This window comes from Panthera leo, chromosome B2 (assembly GCF_018350215.1).
Source record: "Panthera leo isolate Ple1 chromosome B2, P.leo_Ple1_pat1.1, whole genome shotgun sequence".
In the NCBI taxonomy this organism is placed as follows: domain Eukaryota; kingdom Metazoa; phylum Chordata; class Mammalia; order Carnivora; family Felidae; genus Panthera; species Panthera leo.
In genome coordinates this window covers 112960835-112978774 of record NC_056683.1, presented here as the reverse complement: position 1 = coordinate 112978774, position 17940 = coordinate 112960835, and the positions used below count along the sequence as shown (strand labels likewise).

The following is a 17940-nucleotide window of genomic DNA, read 5'->3' as shown; positions in this document are numbered from 1 at the left end:
ACTAATTTCTTCTACTTCAAGCCATCCCTAAGTCATTTTCTCAAAGAAGTGACCTTGGTGTCTCTTCCCTTCCTTCCTCATTTAAAACATGTTATATTAGTGGTTCTCTCTCCATAGCTTCAAAATTTCTTGGTACTTAAGTCCCTCAGTTTTGGCCACCCTCCATTCTGATTAATGAAGCATTCATCAGCTTCCTGTTAGTGGACTCTTCATTCAATCCAAAATTTAAAAAATGAACATTAACCCTCAGCACCTGTCACTATGACCTCCCAACATTCCCTATTTTAAATCATCAGAATTACACTCGCTAACTGTAAAATTACAGCTGATATACATAACTTTAGTCTAAACTAGTGTCCATATAATATCTAGAATTCAACTTATCTATACTTCAGTACTTCCCAAATCACTATAAGGTATCAATCATGTCAGGTAAAGAAACCACAAAACAAACAGGGCACCTGATGGCCCATTTAGTGCAAAGGCAACTTAAGATACTCTTTTTTTTACACTTAAACATACTATAGAATAGACTTTAAAACCTGCATGTTTAAGAAAAGATTTCAAGGAAGTCTCAAAATGGGCTACTTGGGTACTCTTTCATCTGTCCAAGTATACTGGTAGAAAAGGCGGACAGTGTGCTGTTACAGGTGACTTTCACTGAAGATATAACTATGACACTGCTATTACACTGGTCCGCTCTGGACATGTCTGAAAATCAGCATTCTTTTCCTAATGAGTTTTGTATGAGAAAAATGTTTTATAGAAGCAGCCACTGTGACCACAACTATATATTGCAGCATCGACTACATGCTGGATCAACAGGAAAAATGAGTTCTAGTAAAACAAATCACATTCTACCATGGCCCCATGAACAGTAAGGAAAAGTGATCTTTAAAAGAAACTAGAAATATGCCACCCAATAGTACTTGCCTTTTAACCTTAGCATATTCCAAAGGTAGAAACATGTTTTGGTAAAGAGACAACATGATGCATAACAAAGGACAAAGAATTTCAAGTACAAAGAGGAGTTTTGGTCTCAACTGGGCCACTTCCCAGTCTCTAAAATTAGCAAAATAATGTGCTTAAATGGATCTGAAAGTTTTGTAAACAATAAGCAGCATAAAAGTGTTGTATATACGTATGTGTTTATAGATACATGCAAGTATGTATATGTATATATATGTATATATACGTACATAAATGTATATATACACGTATATATAAACACACATATATACACACACCCTTTCAGAATATATCAACTGGGAATAATGGCTTCTCTTATCAGACATCTTCATTAATATGGGCAGCGAAAATTTTCTTCTTTGTTACTAATGCCCAATAAGCAAGTCTAAAAACTATAGTCAATAATGAAAAGACACAAAGTTTTATAAAATACCCACATTCTTTAGACAGTTTTTGCATTTATAACTTGTTTACATTCTAAAAGGGGAGAGGGAGAACACTTTATAACAAAATGTATTAAGTAGGCCAAAAGTTAAACTGAGGTTAAACCTAACAAGTGACAAACCAAAAACACAGAGAGACAGTACACAAGAGTGTAAAAATCTAAAATTAAGTCTTTCATTGCCAAAATCAACAACGCTGAACAAGACTGAGAATAATTTGTTAGATGCATATGAGAACAGTTTGACAATTTTATGTCATCACTTGCATTATAAAGGACTAGGATCTTGCTGCAATTATACACAGTCCTCTTCGTACAAACAGAACGTAGAAATGAAGTGATTAATTAAAAACCAAATGATTAATTTAACATGACAAAGTATTTTCAGTTACAGTACACTGCATACGAGTGAAAACTCACTGATCAAATTTGATCTTATGAAGTGAAGACTGCTTCAAGGCACCTGAGTGGCTCAGCTGGTTAGGCATCTGACTCTTGATTTCGGCTCTGGTCACAAGTTCGAGCCCTGTGTCAGGGTCTGTGCTGACAGTGTGAGCCTGCTTGGGATTCTCTTTCTCCACTCCCACACTCACATGTACACATGCTCTCTCTCAAAATAAGGAAACATTTTAAAAAATAAATAAAATGAAGACTTTCAAAAAATTACTTGAGCATTAGGCTTTTCCCTTATTTTTTTAAATAAATTTGGAAAGGACAAGAGTAAAATAATAAAAACAACCAAACAAAAATTAACACTGCCTTTATAGGTTTAAAAATATCTAAGGTGAGTGCCTTTATTTATCATTTTTATGTAGAAGATTGTCAGAAACATCCTTAGATCATTCTTTATTTCTTCTTCCAAGCATCAAATAAACTGCTTAGAGAAATATTATAAATCTGATAAAAAATACTGGAAAAAAGATTTTCTTAAATAAATTAAACTTACAGGAAAGCAAATGTGACATTGCTGACAACAGGTCTCAATTTTGCCATTAAAATAGAAATGACTGGTGGGGCACCTGGGTGGTTCAGTCGGTTAAATGGTTTCAGCTCTTGGTTTCAGCTCAGGTCATGATCTCACAGTTTGTGGGTTCAAGCCCTGCATCGGGCTCTGCACTATCACCTTAGGATTCTCTCTCTCTGCCCCTCCTGTGCTTGCTCTCTCTTTCTTTCTGTCTCAAAAATAAGTAAATAAATTTAAATAAAAGAAAAAAAAGAAAAAGAACATTTAAAAAAAAAGATAGGAATGCAAGCTGGTGCAGCCCCTCTGGAAAACAGTATGGAGGTTCCTCAAAAAACTAAAAATAGAACTACCCTACGACCCAGCAATTGCACTACTAGGCATTTATCCACGGGATACAGGTGTGCTGTTTCAAAGGGACACATGCAACCCCATGTTTATAGCAGCACTATCGACAATAGCCAAAGTATGGAAAGAGCCCACATGTCCATCGATGGATGAATGGATAAAGAAGGTGTGGTATATATATACAATGGAGTATTACTCGGCAATCACAAAGAATGAAATCTTGCCATTTGCAAGTACGTGGATGGAACTGGAGGGTATTATGCTAAGTGAAATTAGTCAGTCAGAGAAAGACAAAAATCACATGACTTCACTCATATGAGGGCTTTAAGAGACAAAACAGATGAACATAAGGGAAGGGAAACAAAATAATATAAAAACAGGGAGGGGGACAAAACAGAAGAGACTCATAAATATGGAGAACAAACTGAGGGTTACGGGAGGGATTGTGGAAGAGGGGATGGGCTAAATGAATAGGGGGCACTAAGGAATCTACCCCTGAAATCATTGTTGCACTAATTTGCATTGCTAACTAATTCGAATGTAAATTTAAAAAAACAAAACAAGTCAAAAGAAAAAGAATAAAAAAGACAGAAATGACTGGTTTATTATGTGACCCCATTAATGATTAAAGAATCCTTTCTCTATATTTTCCTCTGACAATGTTTCAGGCCATCATAACCATTATATGGTCCAAGTACTATTTATGGAGGCCAAAAAGAATGCTGATGTCATTCATTTTACTTCCTAATATCAAGACTTACAACTATAAAATCCACAGATAATATTTCTATTTTTTACATGTATTACTCATGTGCCTGGCACATAAATGTTAGTTACTATTACTATAATTAGTAACTCAAATAATTACATTAAGTGCTGTAATTTCTAAGAGCTGTAGTGTTACTAATTTATCAAACGCCTTACTTCCCTCAAAATACTAAAAGACAAACATATACATGAGAACTGACTGAGACAGCGTGAAAAAAGCAGACTCTAACATGCAACAGGCATTTTATTCACTGTGATAGATACTAGTAACTGTTAGTTATGGACGGAATTGTGCCCCCCCAAACTCATAAGGGCTCATATACTAAAGCCCTTACTCCCAGAATAACTGTAGTTGGAGACTGGGCCTTAAAGGAGATGATTAAAGTTAAAGGACATGGGAAGGGTAGGGTCCTAACCCAACAGGGCCGATGTCCCTGTAAGTAGAGACAGACACCAAGAATATACACACACAGTGGATACAGCAAGAAGGAGGCTGTCTGCAGCCCAGCAAGACAGGCATCATCAGAAACCAAACCCGCTGGCACCTTGACCTCAGACTTCCAGCCTCCAGAACCGAGAAAATAAACTTCAGTTATTTAAGCCCCTCAGTCTGTGGAATTCTGCTATATCAGCCCAAGCAGACTAACACATAGTTCACTGAAAAAGTTGGTAAAAGCAGGAAAAAAATAAAAATGTTCTGTAAATATACTGAATATCTTAACTTGAAAAACTGTATATTCATTTATCAATCTTTTGATATAGAATCAAAGGTTTCCTACAAAGATTTCCAGTTTTGGCTTCTGTAAAATGATGCAAGAACTTAAAGACTCTTACAAAGCAATCTGGGTACGGAAACCTAGATTCGGATAGCTTTTTTCTAACCTTTTATACTCATCTCACCCATTCCCAGTCCAAGAGTTTTATTTAGCAACTCACTTTATCCCATCTTTCTAAAGTATTCCACTTAGCTTTTATAGAAATGACAACTTTATTCTCACACTCACACTTCACTGGAATAACTAGCATTTAATTACATCACATAATTACCATAACAAATATAACCAGCATAAACAACTCACAAAACAAACACAACTGGCTCATGGAATACAGACAACTCAGCTGGTAGGTACAGAAGCATAGAGATATAGTAGAGATCAAGCAACTCACCAGCTGGAAGTATGCAACATGTTACAGGCATAGGTGCTGGTGTTTTAGGACAAAAATGGCCAGTATTAGACAATCAACGGAGTTTGCGATGGAGGTTGGTTAAGAGGATTTCTATTGTATATCCAAATACATTTTACCCATCAAAAACTGTCACTTAGGAATGTTGTCATTGTGCCAAACAATACGGAAACCCCTCTTTTAGAATTTCTGAATCTGCCTAATGTTTTAAATATTCAATGGTAGATCATCAATCTTGGAACAGGATTTGATTTCCAAAAAACAACAATTAGGTGATGGGTCTGCTATAAAATGCGAGCACCAAAGTCCAGTAATAAAATTCAAAGAAAAGCAAAGTGTCACTATATAGCAAAATAACTGTTTAATATTATTTCTTTAAATGTAAATCTTAAAATTTCAAGAATATGCTGAATAAGTACAACATAAATATAATAAGTACAAGATGCCACCCCAAGAATATCTATCATTTCAATATAAAATTCTGTTGTTTTAAAAATGACAACCACTTAGGGGCGCCTGGGTGGCTCAGTTGGTTAAGCGGCCGACTTCGGCTCAGGTCATGATCTCACGGTCTGTGAGTTCGAGCCCCGCGTCGGGCTCTGTGCTGACAGCTCGGAGCCTGGAGCCTGTTTCAGATTCTGTGTCTCTCTCTCTGACCCTCCCCCATTCATGCTCTGTCTCTCTCTGTCTCAAAAATAAACAAACATTTAAAAAAAAAAGACAACCACTTATATTAATTATATCACATTTACCTATACATATATATGTATGTAAACACACACATACAACCCCGTTCCTGAGTGAACACAAATCAACTATTTATATACATAAATAACTTCACTTTCTGAAATGCCCCGATACTGAAGCCTGATTAATGAAGAAACTTTATGTCACACTGAATCTTATTTAGTAATTAAAATAAATCACTAAAGTTTGTGCATAAAGAAGTAACATAATGGATGCAGTGTTTTAGAAAGTCATTTAACAGTTAAGAACTAGAGGTGTGAAAATTGGAAAAGATAATTTAGGAAACAACCAGAACAAACGAGGTATATGATAGTAAGAGTCTAAATTAGAGACAGATAGCAAATGGAAATTAAAAGGACAAAGGACAAAAACAAGAAGTCTATAATAATATATTCAAAAAGCACTTTACAAATATTAGTTTTCATTACTGTGAAAGAATCCATAAGCTGTAAATCAGATGAAAAAAATCAAATGCAGAGTAGAGGTGAGTATGACAAAATCTTCGGGCAGTAACACTGTTCTTTCCTGCTTATTGTACAGATCAAAAACAAAGATGGGACACACTCAAGGTTAGTGAATTTGGGAAAGCTGTGGTTGTCAATCCAGATAAGTATAGCTGAAGGAGCATGTTGTAGATTTAATTAAGCTTCATTATGAGGCATTATTCATATCAATTCTGATCTGGATATGAAATAACAGATGTTTTGTTCTTCTCAAGAATTGTGTGTGTGTGTGTGTGTGTGTGTGTGTGTGTGTGTGTGTGTGTGTGTGTGTGTCAGAAAGAGCACATGCATTGAGTCCTAACAGATGAGAGAAAATGACTTTGTCCATTATATAAAGTGACTTTTTCTTTGCAGAATAGTCTTCAATCAAGTAGGTTCTGCTTTGGAGGAAAAACGGTAACTAGTAGATTGCTAGTTAGACAATAGTTGTTTAATTAAGTGTGCTGTTTTTCTTTGTTTAACTGCATTCGTGACAAAGATGAGAAGTTAAAGTCAACTTCTATTTCTACTCTGCTATTTAACTTCTATATCCAATTCCTACCCTCTAAATCTCACCAAATGTCACAAAACTCTTGAACTTCAAACTCAATTACAGGAAAACTAGAAAATTCTCTTTTGGATTCTTCCAGAATTTATCCAAAAAATACTAGGATAATTTACCTCAAATGTCTTCACCTTTTCCATGGTTATCAAGCGCCTTGATGTGTGACTGGAAAGCTTCTGCTCACAGTTGCTAATGAGTTGCAGGCAAGGGTGCCAGGGTACCATCTCCTCAGTGTATCTGAAGAAAGCACAGCTGACTTTTAGGAACACTCATATGTGCACCCCACACAGGATCGTCACGGGGTTATCCACTGTGGTATGGATGTCCTCCCACTCCACACTCTACATATTTTATTTTACATATACTGACTATATAATCCATAAACAAACATTTTACAAAGTACTTTAATATTACATCTGAAAAAAGCAGTTTAATTTTTTTTTACCTGTGGCCTGAGACTAAGAGACAGTGAAAGAATGTTTTACAGAAGAACACAAAGCATTTAACGATTTGACGTTAACAAGACAAGGATTCCACCCTAAAGGGTCCCACAAGAGCACATAAGACAGAAATACATTCTGTAACAAACAATCCCTTGATATGCATGAGGGACTGACTCATCTGGAGATTTTTATGAATTCCCAAAGAATAAAGTCTACTCGGCATATATTTTCCCTATAAAATGAAGTGCTCCTGCAAAATTTTAATGGCATCTTGAGATCTCTATTACCTTTGTAAATACAGGAAAAGTTATTTGTAAGATTATTCAAATAAACTAGCAATAAAATAAGCACCACATGGTCACCTTAACCATGGAAGAAATCAAAGCCACAATAATGAGCAGTGGTGATTGCTGCTATGCAGCCCAGGTACCACGTGTATGGAGGTGATGACACCTAGAAAGCAGGATAGTCAGGCAGCAGTAGTTCTGAACCATCTGACAGGTTGCTGGCATCACTCTTGGCAGAAGAAACAGGTGACAGATGAGGGGGAAACAGCTATGGAAGAATGCTGAAGAACAGCAGGGGAGGCACTCATTAGGTATGGGTACCATTAAGAACACTGTGATGCCTAGTTTTTATTTTTCCTTTGCAAATCTTTTGCCTTTCTAGATAACCTCTGCAAACATTTATTATATGGGAAATTTTCAAGTTCTGGTCCAAAGTGGGAAAGGTGCCAATTAGCACTTCCCATAAAGGACACCATCTCAGCTAGCCCATTCCAATGCATCAACATGGTCTTCACTACCACTCTTTTACTGACTTCTCTAGTCCCTCTGACCTTCAATGAGCTCTCCCTCATTACCTCAACCACATGCTCAAAACCTTCATCACCCACTTACAAAGCAACATTCATAATGCACTTCACTGTATTATCAGTGGAAGGAATTCCCTTGAAGTCATTCTCTGCATCCTTCCTTAGAGCTCTCCAGTAGGTAATGACCATTTCACATTTTGCCTGATCTAACAATTCTCTAAAGTTCACTATCTAGTCAGAAATGTTGTCTTTCTCCTAAGATTAGTTAATATCAAGTTTGGGAGTCATTTATGATATGGAGACATACATTCTACACCATGGTTAACAGAAAAAAAAAATATATATATATAGCCTTGACCTTAAGCTTGAAAAAGCAGAGTTTGTAGATGTCTAAAATAGTATGTCAAACTTATGTACCTTTTTTTAAAGGAAAAAAATCTTATTTCCTGGCAGAGTTAACTTAAAGTATTCTTATTAAAATGTAACTTAAAGATATATAAGCATAAGTTAGATATAAAGTCCATATGCTTACATTCTTTAAACACCTATAAAACCAAAACAAATTTACAAATCAAAAGTACAAAACCAATACAATTTTAACTAATACTGATGACACGAATGATGCTAAGCTTGTGAAACTAAGTCACCAGGCCTTTGGCTTAAGAGCAGAAAAACATAGTTATGTGTTTCATATTACCCTTTTTGACTTGATCTTTAAGTTTAAGCATGAAAGAACGTCATTTGGGTTATCATTATCATTAACAAGCTCGTTTTTTTTTTTTAATTTTTTTTTAATGTTTATTTTTGAGACAATTTGTGAGAGACAGAGTACAATCAGCAGAGGGGCAGACAGAGAGAGACACAGAATCCGAAGCGGGCTCCAAGCTCTGAGTTGTCAGCCCAGAGCCCAACGCAGGGCTTGAACCCACAAACCATGAGATCATGATCTGAGCTGAAGTCGGACTCTTAACCGACTGAGCCACTCAGGCGCCCCGCCCCATTAACAAGCTCGCCTTGAATCACTACCCTATTATACTAGGACCAATTTAGCTGTATATTCCCAAAATACCATGCTAAGAATTTTAAAATATCAACAAAAAATTCTTTTTTTTTAATGTTTATTTACTTATTTTGCAAGAATGCATGTGAGCAGGGGAGGGGCAAAGAGGGACAGAGAGAACCCCAAACAGGCTCCGTGCTGTCAGCACAGAGACTGACACAGGGCTCCATCTTATGAACCATGAAATTACAACCTGAGACAAAATCAAGAGACACTTAAACTGACTGAGCCACACAGGTACCCCCTAAAATTCTTTACTATAGATTTACTAATATATTTTATACCAACATACTTCAATGAACTGTTTGCAAAGTGTTAAATAGAAGCCATAAATCTGTACTATGCCTGGGTTATTATGATAGTATGGTATGCTATCTTCGTTTCATTTCTATTACTATACCCCTACAATCCAAACATCTATTTAAAACCTAAATCAGCCACAATAGACAAGTCCACAGAGGTAGATAAGTGGTTGCCAGGGGCAGAAATAGTGGTGACTGCTTATGTATATGGGGTTTCTTTAGGGGTGATACAAATGTTCTGGGATTAGAAAGTGGTGATGGTTGCACAACTTTGTGGATGTACTAAAAACCATGGAGTTGTAAACTGCAAAAAGGTGACTTTCATGATATACAAATTATAACACATTATTTTTTTAAAAGCAAAACCAACTGTGCATAGGCCCCTAGCTTTTCCATAAATCATGACACTCATTTTCCTATGAATCTTCATGCCTTAAGCTATTTCCAAATGTCACTACAATTTCACCTCCCATTTGAGAAACAGATTTTGCACTGATTAGAGCACTCACTGAAAATAGCTCAAGGTATCACGTTTTCTTGTTTCCTAGTTAAGAGATGAAAAACATGTTTTCTTTGCTGCTCTGAGCCACTCCAAAACTCATTTTACTAGAGTTACTGTTTATTCCCAATATAAAGCAAGCCATCAGGCTATATGCCTTAAACTTATACAGTGACATATATCAATTATTTCTTCAATAAAACTGGGAAGAAAAATGTATCCCCAAATCCTACATTGGGGCATACTTTATAAAGCTTCTTTACTTTATCAAAATTTTTATCACAAGCATTAGCAGCGGGATTTCTATTAAAGGGCATCTTTTACAAAGAAATGCAGTTTGTGATCACCTCAAGAAAGTTATCTGTGTGTAATGCCAGTAAGAAAACAACACAATATGGAGACATAAAGTCTGAGCAAACAGCTGAACTCTGTAGCTTAGCAATTCCTAGAATATCAAACATACATGAGTTGACGTTATGTCATCCAAACGATATTAATGACATAGATCTTCGGGGTCACTTGCAAGTAGCTGCAACTCTGAATAATAAACCCATAAATACCAACAGTTTACAGTAATTTTATGTGGTCAGTCTCTAAGAGTGATAAGAATAAACTACCGAGAGCACAGATGAAAGATTAATTCTACTAAGAAGGGTTGGAAAAGTATCTCAGAGATAGTGACAGTTAAGTCAGACCTTGAAAGATTACTAGAATTTTATCAGCAGAGGAAAGAAGAAATGGTTTATCAAGCAATGGGCACAGAATAAACAAAGGTGAAAAGATACGAAGTGTACAGAGCATCTTGATGCTGGCAAAAAATCCGACATGCTAGAGTGGGGGAAAAACTATACCCAAGGAAATACAGCCAGTCTGTTGAGTAGCAATTTCTTCACTGCAAATGGAAAATCCTTTTTCAATCATCAGCTCTGACAATTCCTTGCAAATAATTAAACTTTCGAGGGTAGTACTTTATTTTTATCATGTCTTATACTTTTAAAATGCCCTGGATTTTGGGGCGCCTGGGTGGCTCAGTCGGTTAAAGCATCCGACTTCAGCTCAGGTCACGATCTCGCGGTCCGTGAGTTCGAGCCCCACGTCGGGCTCTGGGCTGATGGCTCAGAGCCTGGAGCCTGCTTTGGATTCTGTGTCTCCCTCTCTCTCTGCCCCTCCCCCGTTCATGCTGTGTCTCTCTCTGTCTCAAAAATAAATAAACGGGGGCGCCTGGGTGGCGCAGTCGGTTAAGCGTCCGACTTCAGCCAGGTCACGATCTCACGGTCCGTGAGTTCGAGCCCCGCGTCAGGCTCTGGGCTGATGGCTCAGAGCCTGGAGCCTGTTTCTGATTCTGTGTCTCCCTCTCTCTCTGTCCCTCCCCCGTTCATGCTCTGTCTCTCTCTGTCCCAAAAATAAATAAACGTTGAAAAAAAAAATTTTAAAAAAAAATAAATAAACGTTAAAAAAAATAAAATTTAAAAAAAAATAAATAAAATAAAATAAAATAAATAAAATGCCCTGGATTTAAAGAGTAATGCCTGAACTTGATTATAATATGTAATTCTTATTTTTAAACTTGAATCGTGTAACAGAATTTGACTGAGTAAATGAATTCAGTAGTAGAACTAAAAGCCTATATTCAATAGACCAAAAATACAAACATTTTAAAATTAAGCTGTGCTCGGGGCACCTGGGTGGCTCATTCAGTTGACTGTCCGGCTTCAGCTCAGGTCATGATCTCACAGTGAGTTCGAGCCCCGCATCGGGCTCTATGCTGACAGCTCAGAGCCTGGAGCCTGCTTCGAATTCTGTGTCTCCCTCTCTCTCTGCTCCTCCCCGACTCATGCGCTGTCTCTCTCTTTCAAAAATAAATAAAAACATTTTAAAAAAATTTTTTTAATAAAAATAAAAAAAATAAAATTAATCTGTGCTAATGTATTTTAAAATGAAATCTTTGGGGCACCTGGGTGGCTCAGTCGGTTAAGCGGCCGACTTCGGCTCAGGTCATAATCTCACGGTCCGTGAGTTCGAGCCCCGCGTCGGGCTCTGTGCTGACAGCTCAGAGCCTGGAGCCTGTTTCAGATTCTGTGCCTCCCTCTCTCTCTGACCCTCCCCCGTTCATGTTCTGTCTCTCCCTGTTTCAAAAATAAATAAAACGTTAAAAAAATAAAAAAAAACCTGACTTTTTAAAATGAAATCTTTATTCTTAAAAAGCTATATTGTCAATACAATATAACCAAACAAATTCTAAATTGTTTAATTTGGAACCAAGAACATTATTTCAAACATTTCTAGATGATTTTAGTCTTAAATTCACCATAATATTGTGCTATTTTAAAAAGAACAAAGATTTTGGATGACATATAGTACAGAAGTAAAAATAATTTATTTCCCAACACAAGACAAACTAAGTTCATTAATAAGTTAACAGTAATAATAATATTTCATTAGTAAGGTCACTTTAGGCTAAAGAGAAGGAGATCTTCCTCTTCCCAGATGCAGCCTGAGGTGACCTCTGAGAATGGTTTTCTATTCACTTGACCCAAAAAACCCCTACAAAATCATGCAAATCAAGAGGTTCAAATCATCATGTTCACTTTAAGAACACATGTGAAACTTCCCAGGCCATCAAGGGTTTGCATATCTGAAAAGCCACCGAGTATTTGAAGGATGTCACTTTGCAGAAGCAATGTGTGCCATTCCATTGCTACAATGGCAGAGTGGTAGGTGTGCCCAGGCCAGAGAGTGGGGCTACACACAGGGTCAGTGGCCTAAAAAGAGAGCCGAATTTTTATTGCACATGCTTAAAAATGCAGAGAGTAATGCTGAGTTTAAGGGTTTAGATGCAGATTTTCTGGTCATTGAGCATATCTAGCTGAACAAAGCCCCCAAGATGTGGCATGGAACTTACAGGGCTCACAGTCAGATTAACCCATACGTGAGCTCTCCCTGCCACACTTTCAGTGAGATGATCTCTTTTCAGTGAGATAATCCTTACTGAAAAAGAGCAGACTGTTCCCAAACCAGAAGAGGAGGTTGCACAGAACAAAAATATACCCCAGAAGAAACTGAAGAAGGGGCACCTGGGTGGCTCAGTCAGTTAGGCAACCAACGGCTCAGGCCATGATCTCATGGTTCATGAGTTCAAGCCCTGCATCGGGCTCTGTGCAGACAGCTCAGAGCCTGGAGCCTGCTTCAGATTCTGTGTCTCCCTGTCTCTCTATGCCCCATCCCCACTTGCATTCTATGTCTCTCAAAAATGAATAAACATTTAAAAAAAAATTTTTTTAAGAAGAAACAAAAAATTATGTCCCAGGAGTAAATTCTGCATAAAATAAATGCAAATAAAAGTAAAAATCGAAAGAAAAAAAAAGTACAGGGAGGGTAAAACAACAGAAGCCTAATTATGAACATTAGAGAACACGGACATAAATTTCTTGAGAGATAAAGTCAGGGAAGTAAATACCATAGTAGTCTTCCCATGTGTGCATCAGACACATACCTAGATGAGAGCTTTCCCTTGATAAACATCTAGGGTAAAAAAAAAAAAAAAAATGTGATAAAAGCATGTATCCCTTTTCTACTTCTAAAATATCCCTTTGGTTATATGCATTTGGAAATTTCTCATTGTTGAAAATTATTAAAATTGAGAAGTCACTGAAAAAAATATCCAATGTCCATTTGTAAGGTCTTTAGAAATATTAAAAATACTTAAAAGTACCTCCAATTTAATTTTGTATAAAGAGAAAGGAATAAATAAAAGAACTACAAAAGATATTCATTCTTAAGCACATTCAACTTGAATTATAATTAAATACAAAACAACAAAATAGTGGGCAGTCAGAAATGCCAAAAAAATAATAGGTACACAAAAACTAATGGGAATATTTCAAAAGGACAGAGGAACCACCTCAAAGTAACTCCCACTGATCAAATCTGAGACAATTTGAACAACAAAATAGTGACAATAATAAATTATAGCCCAGTGAATAATACAAGCATCCATAAAAGTATAAATTAAGCACTCCATAAAAATATAAATTAATAAATTAGTAAACAAATAGGGGAAGAAGGGAAAACTCTTCCTTACTGTAGAATGCCAACTTAGAAATGTAGAAGGAGTGATGGAACAGAAAAGTCATCATTGTGGTGGTTGTAAACAATGGAATTGACAATGTGAATAGTGACTGGATGAACAAGACAGTGATGTAATACTGGGATATCTCCCCTGATGAAATACTAATCAAAGAAGAAAACGATGGCTCACAGTGGAGAAACCTGACAGAGAACAACAGGACTAGATGATCAAATTTAAGATCTCTAGTAGCAGTTAACTCTGTGTGCCCCACGATGCAGTGCATGAAAAACACAGTATAATTTTTGTAGTATTCCTACCAAGATCATTACCTGAATCTGGTCCTAAAAGAAACATCAGATGGAGGGAGACATCAACAGGAAGATGGCGGCATAGGAGGACACTGGGCTCACCTCATCCTGCTGATCTATAGATTCCACCCACATCTGCCTAAATAACCCAGAAAACCGCCGGAAGACTAGCAGAACGGACTCTCCGGAGCCAAGCGTAGACAAGAGGCCCACGGAAGAGGGTAGGAAGGGCGGAGAGGTGGTGCATGCTACACGGACTGATGGGAAGGAGCCGGGGCAGCGGAGGGGCAGCCCACCAGGCAAGGCAGAGCCCCTTGAAAAAGCAGAGGGGCCAGAGTCCGTGAGTTCTGACAGCTAGCGGGACTTAACATCTGGAATGTTAAAAGTCAACAGCTCTGCTCAGAGAGCAGGAGGGCTAGACGACACCGGGAGGGAGAGTTGTCGAGCCCCGGGAGACAGAGCTGAGCTTGGCAGGGGAACAAAGGCGCTGGCAAGCGCCATTTCCCTCTCCCATCCTCCAGCTGAAATTCCAAAAGGAACCAGTTCCTGTCACCAAACTTGCTTGCACCGCGCAAATGCCCAACGCTGTGCTTCTGTGGATCCATCCCTCTGATGGGCCTGCCTCCCTCCTGGTGCTGCAGGGGACCACCATCAGCAAAGCTAGCTAAACCTGCCCCTCCTGCCCCTGTGCACCTTGCGGATCCACCCCAGCTAATATGCCAGACCCCATCGAAGCAGCACCACAAGCCTGGCAGTCTGCAAGTAGCCCAGACAGAGGCCACACCACTTCACAGTGAGTCCTGACCCTGGGAGAGGGGAAGATAAAGTACACACCAGTCTGACTGTGGCCCCAACGGTGGGCTGGGGGCAGACATCGGGTCTGACTGCGGCCCGCCCACCAACACAAGTTTCTCTGGACAGCACAGGGGAAGTGCCCTGCAGTTTGGAGCTACCGCAGGAACTACCAAAAATGATGACACGTAAGAATTCTCCTCAAAAGAAACTCCAGGAAGTAGCGACAGCTAACGAATTGATCAAAAACGATTTAAGCAACATAATGGAAAAAGAATTTAGAATAATAGTCATAAAATTCATCGCTGGGCTTGAAAAAAGCATAGAGGACAGCAGAGAATCTATTGCTATAGAGATAAAGAGACTAAAACCTAGTCATGGGTAACTAAAAAATGCTATAAATGAGGTACAAAATAAAATGGAGGCAGCCATAGCACAGACTGAAGAGGCAGAGGAAAGAATAGGTGAATTAGAAGATGAAATTATGTGGGGCGCCTGGGTGGCTCAGTCAATTAAGTGTCCGACTACAGCTCAGGTCATGATCTCACAGTCCGTGAGTTCAAGCCCCGTGTTGGGCTCTGTGCTGACAGCTCAGAGCTTGAGCCTGCTTCAGATTCTGTGTCTCCCTCTCTCTCTGCCCCTCCCTTGCTCATGCTGTCTCTGTCTCAAAAATAAATAAAAACATTTTTTAAAATTTAAAAAAAAAGGAAGATAAAATTATGGGAAAAGAGGAAGCTGAAAAAATGAGAAACAAAAAAATCCAGGAGTATGAGGGGAGAATTTGAGAACTAAGTGATGCAATCAAATGGAACAATATCCGTATCATAGGAATTCCAGAAGAAGAAGAGAGAAAGGGGCTGAAGGTGTACTTCAACAAATCATAGCTGAGAACTTCCCTGATCTGGGGAAGGAAACAGGCATTGAAATCCAAGAGGCACAGAGAACTCCCTTCAGACGTAATTTGAATCGATCTTCTGCAGGACATATCATAGTGGAACTGGCAAAATACAAGGATAAGGAGAGAATTCTGAAAGCAGGTAGGGATAAACAGGTCTTAACTTACAAAGGTAGACACATAAAGGGCAGTAGCAGACCTATCTACTGAAACTTGGCAGGCCAGAAAGGAATGGCAGGAAATCTTCAATGTGATGAACAGAAAAAAAATACGCAGCCAAGAATCCTTTCTCCAGCAAGTCTGTCATTCAGAATAGAAGGAGAGATAAAGATTTTCCCAAACAAACAAAAACTGAAGGAATTCATCACCACTAAACCAGCCCTACAAGAGATCCTAAGAGGGATTCTGTGAGTGAAATGTTGCAAGGACCACAAAGTACCAGAGACATCAGTACAAGCATGAAAGCTACAGACATCACAATGACTCTAAACCCCTATCTTTCAATAATAACACTGAATGTAAATGGACTAAATGCTCCAACCAAAAGACATAGGGTATCAGAATGGATAAAAAAACAAGACCCATCTATTTGCTGTCTACAAGAGACTCATTTTAAACCTGAGGACACCTTCAGATTGAAAGTGAGGGGATGGAGAACTATCTATCATGCTACTGCAAGTCAAAAGAAAGCTGGAATAGCCATACTTATATCAGACAAACTAGACTTTAAATTAAAGGCTGTAACAAGAAATGAAAAAGGCATTATATAATAATTACAGGGTCTATCCATCAGGAAGAGCTAACAATTATAAATGTCTATGCGCCAAATATGGGAGCCCCCAAATATATAAAACAATTAATCACAAACATAAGCAACCTTATTGATAAGAATATGGTCATTGCAAGGGACTTTAATACCCCACTTACAACAATGGATAGATCATGTAGACACAGGATCAATAAAGAAACAAGGGCCCTGAATGATACATTGGATCAGATGGACTTGACAGATATATTTAGAACTCTGCATCCCAAAGCAACAGAATACACTTTCTTCTCAAGTGCACATGGAACATTCTCCAAGATAGGTCACATACTGGGTCACAAAACAGCCCTTCATAAGTATAAAAGAATTGAGATCATACCATGCACACTTTGAGACCGCAATGCTATGAAACTTGAAATCAACCACAGGAAAAAGTCTAGAAAACCTCCAAGAGCATGGAGGTTAAAGAACACCCTACTAAAGAATGAATAGGTCAACCAGGCTATTAGAGAAGAAATTAAAAATATATGGAAACAAATGAAAATGAAAATACAACAATCCAAACGCTTTGGGATGCAGGAAAGGCAATTCTGAGAGGAAAATACATTGCAATCCAGGCCTATCTCAAGAAACAAGAAAAATCCCCAATACAAAATTGAACAGCACACCTAAAGGAAATAGAAGCAGAACAGCAAAGACACCCCAAACCCAACAGAAGAAGAGAAATAATACACAATACAGAATCTAAAAAATCTGTAGAGCAGATCAACGAAACCAAGAGTTGGTTTTTTGAAAAAATAAACAAAATTGATAAACCTCTAGCCAGGCTTCTCAAAAAGAAAAGGGAGATGACCCAAATAGATAAAATCATGAATGAAAATGGAATTATTACAACCAATCCCTCAGAAATACAAGCAATTATCAGGGAATACTATGAAAAATTATATGCCAACAAACTGGACAACCTGGAAGAAATGGACAAATTCCTAAGCATCCACACACTTCCAAAACTCAAACAGGAAGAAATAGAAAACTTGAACATACCCATAACCAGCAAAGAAATTGAATAAAGTCAATTCAAGAAATTGAATGACGTCAAGCTTTCACTTTTTGCAGATGACATGATATTATACATGGAAAACCCAACAGACTCCACCATAAGTCTGCTAGAACGGATACATGAATTCAGCAAAGTCACAGGATACAAAATTAATGTACAAAAATCAGTTGCATTCTTATACACTAATAATGAAGCAACAGAAAGACAAAGAAACTGATCCCATTCACAATTGCACCAAGAATCATAAAATACCTAGGAATAAACCTAACCATGCTGAAAACTATAGAAAGCTTATGAAGGAAATTGAATAAGATACGAAGAAATGGAAAAACATTCCATGCTCATAGTAGAAGAATATTGTTAAAATGTCAATACTACCCAAAGCAATCTACACATTCAATGCAATCCCAATCAAAATTGCACCAGCATTCTTCTCGACGCTAGAACAAGCAATCCTAAAATTTG

At 37.8% G+C, this 17940-nt stretch overlaps 1 protein-coding gene across 12 annotated transcripts in view; it reads right to left on the bottom strand.

Moving 5' to 3' along the window:
- Positions 1-17940, bottom strand: part of LOC122220362 (tRNA (guanine(10)-N2)-methyltransferase homolog) — a 102202-nt gene that overhangs the window by 13823 nt on the left and 70439 nt on the right. For all 12 annotated transcript variants that reach the window (XR_006202820.1, XM_042939759.1, XM_042939760.1 and 9 more), the window contains one exon: positions 6584-6704. Coding sequence is in view for 11 of the 12 variants with exons in the window: in XM_042939759.1 (XP_042795693.1) it covers positions 6584-6704 (121 nt within the window). In the remaining variant the exon portion in view is untranslated. The remainder of the gene's footprint in view (positions 1-6583; positions 6705-17940) is intronic.